Source organism: Rhincodon typus, unplaced genomic scaffold (assembly GCF_021869965.1).
Source record: "Rhincodon typus isolate 14 unplaced genomic scaffold, sRhiTyp1.1 hic_rhity00008482, whole genome shotgun sequence".
Lineage (NCBI taxonomy): Eukaryota > Metazoa > Chordata > Chondrichthyes > Orectolobiformes > Rhincodontidae > Rhincodon > Rhincodon typus.
The window spans coordinates 1-8,675 of NW_025974120.1; the positions used below are offsets into that span (position 1 = coordinate 1).

At 42.9% G+C, this 8,675-nt stretch overlaps 1 protein-coding gene across 1 annotated transcript; it reads left to right on the forward strand.

The window, feature by feature from the left end:
- Positions 1–1,322: 1,322 nt before the first annotated feature.
- LOC109934029 (ras-related protein Rab-7b-like) lies at positions 1,323–2,586 on the forward strand (the record flags this gene model as incomplete). The annotated part of the gene is given in 2 exon segments (XM_048594357.1): positions 1,323–1,522; positions 2,341–2,586. Coding segments are annotated over 2 exon segments (446 nt in total), but the record flags the coding sequence as incomplete, so codon positions are not given.
- Positions 2,587–8,675: the final 6,089 nt, after the last annotated feature.

Consider the following 8,675-nt stretch of genomic DNA (forward strand, 5'->3'; position numbering starts at 1 on the left):
TGTTATCTCAGATTCTCCAGCATCTGCAGTTTCTGCTATCTCTGAAATAATCCTAATTGTGGTCTCTTCACTTGACTGAAGCTTCACTTGAGCAAACATGGGCATGATGCTATGCAAGAAAAGGAGATTGTACAATTGCAAATCTCTCATTGGGTCAGCTCAAGGTAAATAGGGCATTTTTCTGTCCTCACACCAACAAAATAAGGGTAGTGTCCCTGCCCTTGAGCCAGAAGCTCTGGGTTTGAGTCCCAATCCAGCACTTGATAATCAAGGAAGGTGCATTGACAACACAGCCAAACAAGTTGATTGTCAATCTGAAAATCCTTCCAACATGCGCTAATGGCAGGCAGTTAAGAGTGAGGACGATTCCTGGTTAGCCATGTGATGGAAAGAACGTTGGAGCCTCTACCAGCACTATCTGTAGCTCCACTGAGGTACGCAGGAAAAAGTATATGCTGGCACAGGAATGTGGACTCCCTGAGTGATCTGTAACTCCCCCACATCATGAAGGCAACAACATAGCTCAATAGCCCCTTGGAGCTCATCACCAAGTGCACCATTTTCTAGCCACTCTGAGTCATTAGAATTGTAAAGCAAGGAAATTCTATTAAATTTATATAACACCCCTCGTACATCACCAGTTGAAGCAGTGTGTACCATTCTAGTCTCCATATTTAATAAATGGTGTAGACGAAAAGTGCAAAGCTGCTTGCACGAGTGACAGCACATTATTATAAATTATAACTATCAGACAGAACAGACTGTGGTATTCCCTCAGGAAAAGAGAAGGCTATGGGGATGACCAATTAAGTTTATTTTTAAAATTAAGGAGGTCTTGGACAGGGCAGATGGAGAGGAAACAATTCTTTTTGTGGGGACCTCTGAAATAAAGGGTTATAAATATAGGACAGTGACTAACAGATCTAATAAAGAATTCAGGTGCGAACGTCCAGCGCACTGCTGCAAGATGTAGCTAATGAATGGCACCAATACACTTAAAGCGATGCCAGGTAAATGCCTGACGGAGAATGGAACAGCATTTTCTGCTGACAGGGTGAGATGATGTTGAGGAGGAGTGTTTGTGTGGAGCATAAACAGTAACTTAGATCAAATGCCTAAATGTTTCATTTTATTGCTGTACGTTCCATGTGATTCTCTGTATTAAAATAACCGACTGATCAACAACACCACAGCACACTTGCATCAAGTGGCACTTATGAACCTCTCAATCTCGAGTAGATCTGGGCAGCAAATTCAAAGAATCGCTCTGCACGTGTCACGTGACTCCTTCCCTGAAAAATCTGCATTTTGCAACATTTTAGTTGGGGCAAGTTTGAGCGCTGTCCTAAAACAGAGGTTAAGTCATGACTGTATTTTCTGAATCCTTTGATGTAGGGTTGGTAAGACATCTCTTCTGAACCGGTATATCAATAACAGATTCACTCAGGAGTACCGTACCACCCTGGGAGCAAGCATCCTTCCAAAAGAGATCAGAGTGGACAATACATTAGTGAAGCTACAGGTGAGGAATATTTGTCCTGCTCCATCGCAGGTACCTGTCCATGTGGGACAAACTGAAGATCTAACTGCTCTAGTATGATGTATGATTCCTGTAATTCTTGTTTTACTCATTCATGGGGTGTGGGCATCACGGGGCAAAACCAGAATTTACTGCCAGAAAAGCAGTTAACAGTCAACCATGTTGGGCAGCACGGTGGCTCAATGGTTAGCACTGCTGCCTCACAGCACCAGAGACCCCAGGTTCAGTTCTGGACTCCACATTGTCTGTACTCTTTGGAGCTTTAGAGATGGCTTGAATGGCCTCTTTCTGCACTGTAGGGATTCTATGTGGTCATGTAGGCCAGACCAGGTAAGGACTGTAGATCCCTTAGGAATCAGATGGGTTTTACCAACAAGCAGCAGTAGTTAGAGGGTCACTATTAGACTAGCTTTTTTATTTCCAAATTTCACATCTGCCATGGTGGGATTCACACTCACATTCCCAAAACATGAACCAGGGTTTTGGATGACTATTTCAAATAACGTTAGCACTACGCCACCACCTCCTCCTATTATTCCAGTAAGGGTACCCATGAAAATATCATTGATTTTTTCACAAAAATCAATTTGTTTCACTAATACTCTTTTGAGAAGTATATCTACTGTCCTTAGCTGGTCAGACCCATGCTGTGAACTGATTGGTTCTTCACTGCTGTCCAGGACAATTTGAATGGGTAATGAATGGGCAACACCCATATCCCATGGATATTAATATGGATCACTAATGAGGCAACCATTTGACCTCATATTGACTGCCTTGCCTTTCGTTCTTCAATTCAGATCTGGGACACTGGAGGTCAGGAACGTTTTAAGTCACTGGTGCCCTCCTTCTCTAAAGGTTCAGATGGCTGTGTCCTCGTTTTTGATGTGACTGATCGAGACTCTCTATATGGTCTGGAAGGCTGGAGGAAAGAGATTTTGTTGCAAATTCCTTTAGAATATAAAGATTACCCTTTTGTTGTTCTGGGCAATAAAGTTGATCTAACAGAGAGGCAGGTAAGTCGTTACAAAACCTTGCAATGGTAGAACACAGAAGGTGTCTATTTGAGCCATCACCTCTGTCGCAGTCCTTTGGCAGAGCTTCCATGTGTCCCACATATATTCAGAACTCCACATTTTTAACCTTCATATGTATGTAGCTTTTCAAATTTATGCCAACAGCCTTTGAAACAGTGAATTCAAGATCATAACAATGCCCTGCATTTAACAAATAACCTCATCATCTCCTGGCCTTTTTGCCAATTATTTCCTATCTGTGCCTTCTGCCAGCTGAAAGAGTTTCCTTTATTATTTCTTTCTCCTCATCGGCTTTGTCAACTTTTGATCTCCATTCCCCAAACAGCCACAGATCAATTGTTAATGACATTGATAGATTTATGTTAGCCAATGGCATAGAAGGAAATGGGGTGACAGCAGGTATAAGCAGCTGGATTGAACACTCCCACACAGATGGGTTTGAATCCAGCATTTGACTAGCCCACTGCCTATCCCTGCACTACTGCCATTGATAGAGGGCAGAGTGGCACCTGCCAATGTTCAAAGTTAAGTCCTTCAGTGGACAATTATAGCCAACATTGGGGACTCATCCCAGAAACACCAGAAATCAACTGTCGCATGCAAAGGAGGTCCACGCCAGGCAGTTAGCCTGGCAGATCTCCATGCACAGGCTGGCGCTGAGTGGGCTGGATAATTCCCTCCTTAATCTATCAGAGGGCAGCATCACCCCACACCCACCACCGCTCCCTACCCCCACCCCACCCCCTCACCAAATTCTACCTGCCCACTCCCATGGACTTTCAAACCCCAGCCCCACTCCACTCAATGGCCTTTCTCACTGACTGACATCCCATTTCTGATGAAGGGTCTAGGCCCGAAACGTCAGCCTTTCTGCTCCTATGATGCTGCTTGGCCTGCTGTGTTCATCCAGCCCTGCGCCTTGTTGTCTCGGATTCTCCAGCATCTGCCGTTCCTATTATCTCGGATTTATTGCTGCTGGTTTCCTTGTCGCAGTACTGACTGCGGCCACTACACCTTTTGGCGCTAATGGGACATTGAGAGCTACTCATCTCTAATTAGCCAGCAGCCATGTGTGGCAGGCTCCCTGTGTCTCAGGAAATTTGGTCTCCGGTGAATGAATGGAAACTTGGTCATTAAGTAGCTGCAACCTATTTTTTGTCCCCCTGGATGGGTTGCCCCTGACTTGTATACGTGGAAACACAGCATGCCCAGGAAGTGAGATCACAGACCAACTATGATCTGATTGAACAGGCTGAATGGGCCAAATGGCCTCCTCCTGTTCCTACATTGCTAAAGCATCTCATAATTTGAAACACCTCTCAGGACTCTCCCATTACCCTCCTCCTCTCTCAGGAGAATAATCTCCATTTCTGTATTCTAGCCACATAATTGAAGTCCCTAGCACCAAACTGAGAAACCTCCTAACATTCTGATGATAGAAGTAATTCATAAACTTTGACATGTAATAGAAGCCAGCGCTCCTAAGAATTATTAAGTGCTGCTCCCATGGTAATTGGCAGAGAAAGAATAGCAATCAGTGAATTTCGTATTTAGGTTTGGAATTTTTGATTCTCCTTATAAAAATCACCCTCTAATCCAATGGAACAATCTTGTTTATTTCCATTAGTTTTAACCGTCACTCAAAGTTATCACCATGCGTGCTCAGTTTGAGCATGCCATTATATATTGTTCTTCAGTAGTGGAAACAAATTACAGGAAATCCAAAAAAGACTTGCATTTATGAAGCACCTTTCCCAACATCAGCATGTGTCAAAAGTATCTCACAGGCTATGAAGTACATTTGAAGTCTTGTCACTGTTGTGATGAAAGAAGTGCATTGGGGAATTGTGCACAGTAAATTGATAATGGCTGAGCATTTCTTTCTGTGATGTCAATTCAGGGATAACTATTGGCCAAGAGATCAGCATTAACATGCCTGCCTTTATTAAAAGGGTTGCCATGGGATGCTTCCTCAGTTCAATGTCTCACATAAATGACAGCACTTCCTCAGTACTGTGCTGGGTGTGAGCCTAGATATTTTCCTCATAAGACCCTGTATAGGATTTGAAGCTACAACCTTTAACTCAGAGTTGTGAGAGGTACCGACTGAGCCACAGCTGACACCTGTAATTGTTAGAAAAGTATGTTCAATAACTAGGATGTGCACTCTTTAGAGAAAAATGCCCATTTTGTAGCCCTCTTGTTACTTGATCATTTTAGTGGGTATGTGGTGAAAACTCAGTGGAAAACAAACACAATCTTTTTTTGCCACATTCCGTGCCTGATTGAAGTCAAATGCAAGAGAAAGAAGGAGGCAGTACAGGAAGAAAAGGAAGGAACAAAATGTAGGCCTTCCATTCAAATCAACCAACTTTGTTGTGAAGGACCTCAAAATTCTCCTCTTCTTCAGCTAGCCAGCAGGTGGTGGTGGAGAAGATTCTGAGTTTGATTCACCTTCTAATGCTCACATTCTTTCCTCCAATAGAGGGTGCACTAAGTCCAGCAGGAAATTTTGAAGACAGCAGGAACTTTGCATAGAGAATCCAAGGAGAGATTTAATCCCCTCCAACTCTCACATTCCCTTTCATCATGAAACAACAAGGGTGGAAATGTACTACCAGTGTGAGAAGCTACAGAATTAATCAGACCTTCAGCTATCTTTGTCTCACATAGAATTTCTTTGAGTCCACAGCATAGAAATAGACCATTTGGCTCAACTGTTTATGCTGGCCTTTGAGCTCCATATCAGTTGACTGACATTCTTTATCATCTAAAACTATCAATATGTTAGCCCTGTATGCCTTACTATTTCATAGACCTTATAGGTTTTCTTCTAAAATCTGTTCACAGTTTGATGGCATCACTCAGTAGACCAGCATTTATTCCTTTGTGGTAATGGGTTCCACATTCTTAACACTCCGTGGATTTATAACAAAAAAATTCCTACTGACTGTTTACCTGGATATATCAGTGACTATCCCATAACTGTGGTTTGTAATTTAATTTTTGCTTTTTGGTTTTTTGCAAAAGTTATAATTCTAATGAATATTCATGCAGCAGTTTCACTGCCATATTCTAAATAACAGACAGACTGAATTTGCTTTTGTTAAAATTTTGCCCAATTGGTTTTTCTTACTCTGCTGCTAGTTTTTTTTCTTATCTTTGTTAGTGATGCGTTGACTATATTGTTAAAATATGCAGGTGAAGGGCATTATTTAATTAAGTGTTTAAAACACTTATTGGGGGTCCTGTTGTGACTCAGAGATAGTGCTCCCCACCCCTGGATTTGGAGGCCTGGATTCAAATCTTACCAGTGTCAGGGATCCAGATTTGATTCCAGTTTTGGGTGTCTGTGTGGAGTTTGCACGTTCTCCCCATGTATGCGTGGGTTTCCTCTGGGTGCTCCGGTTTCCTCCCACAGTCCAAAGATGTGCAGGTTAGGTGGATTGGCCATGCTAAATTGCCCTTAGTGTCCAGGGATGTGCAGTTTAGGTGGGTTAGCCATGGGAAAAGCATGGTTACAGGGATAGAGTGGGAGCCGCATCTGGGTGGGATGCTCTTCGGAGGGTCGTGCAGACACAGTGAGCTGAATGGCCTTTTTCCGCACTGTTGGGATTCTATGACTTGCATTCTGTGGACTCAGCCCAGTGATTGTACGTGATATATGAGCTTGGAAATTCTGTTTTGTCAGGTTCTTTGGTTATAATCCATGATCAATTAACTCAAAACACCCCAACTACCGACTACCGCTGGATAGAGATCAGGAATGGCAGTGCTGGTTAATTTTCAATGGAGGCTAGCTACAATGTTCTGAGGCCAGCTAATCCAGCGTATACCGCAGATGGAACCTTCTGCAACCTTCTGGCTCTTCATGAGTCGGTGTAGTCACTGATTAAATGACCCAAGTAATTGAGAAGGGCTTCTGCTGGAATTCAGTTCAAAATAGGCTGTCATGGAAAACTCATGATCGTGTTCAAATCTGTCGTGGCCTCTCCCTGCCCTCAGCAATCGTTAAGGCACAAAATCAAGGAACTCATCCAACATCAAAATCTCTGAGTGAAAGGAAATTCAAACAATGAAGATCTCAAGAATGAGGAGGTGTTGGATGACATCAATGCTATTTTCGTTCCCCTGCAGGAGGCTGGCAGCTACTAGCTGATATTTTAGTAGCTACTACCAAAGTGGCTGCCGCCTTCCACCACACAACAGAACAGAACAGACAGATGAGGCAATCATTAATGCAGTACAATCTACAGCTGAGGAGGTTGAATCTGATGAAACCAGCCTGCTTGTCTGCCTACTTTCTGAGCTGAGGCCACAAAGGCTCTGGGATTTCACACTGCAGCACAAAATCATTGAAACCAGTTTTTGATTGCACTGAAGATATGGCGAATACTATCACACTCACCTACAAACAGCATGCTAAGATTGCTGCCTTTTTCCAGAGCTAACTTCCCAACATTTTTCAATGCCTTGTATTGCACAAGGTCAAAGAAACATAGAAACATAGAAGATAGGAGCAGGAGGAGGCCATTCAGCCCTTCAAACCTACTCTGCCATTCATCATGATCATGGCTGATCATCCTACTCAATAGCCTAATCCTGCTTTCTCCACATAACCTTTGATCCCATTCGCCCCCAAGTGCTATTTTGGCATCAACTACTTCCTGTGGTCATGAATTCTACAGGCTCACCACGCTTTGGATGAAGGAATGTCTCCTCATATCTGATTGATTGATTGAGTGATTGATTTTATTGCCACATGTACCAAAATACAGTGAAAAATTTTGTTTATGAGCGGCACAGGCAGATCACAGCAAGCAGAGGATGTCCAGATCAAAAAGACTTTGAGGCATACAGGTTACATTGCAGGTTACATTATTTGAAGCTAGAATCCATTCTGGTCTACCCCAAATTCTCATACGCTGACTCCTGGTTCTGGACACACCCACCATCTTGAACATCTTCCCTGCATCTACACTGTCTAGTCCTATTAGAATTTTATAAGTGTCTATGAGATCCCCCTCTTTCATCAGAACTCCAGCGGAAACAGTCCTAACCTAGTCAATCTCTCCTCATATGTTTACCTGGTAAACGCTTCCTCAAGTGCAAGAGCATCCTTCCTCAGGAAAGGAGACAAAAACTGCACACAATATTCTAGGTGTGGTCTCACCAAGGTCCTGTACAACTGCAACACATCCCTGCTCCTGTACATGAAACCTCTCGCAATGAAGGCCAACATACCATTTGTTTTCTTTACCGCCTGCTGCACCTGCATGCTTACCTTCAGCGACTGGTGCACAAAGACACCCAGGTCCTGCTGCACACTCCCCTCTCCCAATTTACAGCCATCTGCCTTGTTTTTGCTTTCAAAGTGAATAACCTCACATTTATCCAAATTATACTGCATCTGCCATTGATTTGCCCACTCACCCAACCTGTCCAGATCATGCTGAAATATCTCTACATCCTCATCACCCTCCCACCCAATTTGGTATCATCTGCAAACTTTGAGATGTTACACTTTGTTCCCTCATCCAAATCCTTAATATATATTGTGAATAGCTGGCGTCCCAGCACCGATCCCTGTGGCACCCCACTAGTTACCGCCTGCCACTTTGAAAAGGACTCATTAATTCCTACTCTTTGTTTCCTCTCTGCCAATAGTTTTCTATCCATCATGATACACTTCCCCAATCCTATGCGCTTTAATCTTGCACAGAAATCTCTTATGCGGGACTTCAGACAATTGTTAAGTGTGAAAATTTAAAATTACTTATTTATTGCTGTACTCTACGTGGAATTTTTTGACATTGAGTAGATTTGTAAGCAATTGAGTTATGTAGTTGCTTCTGGCTATTTCTTTGGCTATTTCACAGCTCTAATTAACTCGAATTTGTGGGCAGATCCCTTGCGATTTGGCCCGTCTCAATTTTTACTGTAGATTGTTTACTTACAGAATACAACATTACATATAACTGCCTCCTAATGGCCCAGCAGTCCCTTTATAGAAATGCCCCACAATATATTTTCTAATTAACTACTCGGTGATGTTATGACACACCTCTGTAGGAGGTAGTAGGAACTGCAGATGCTGG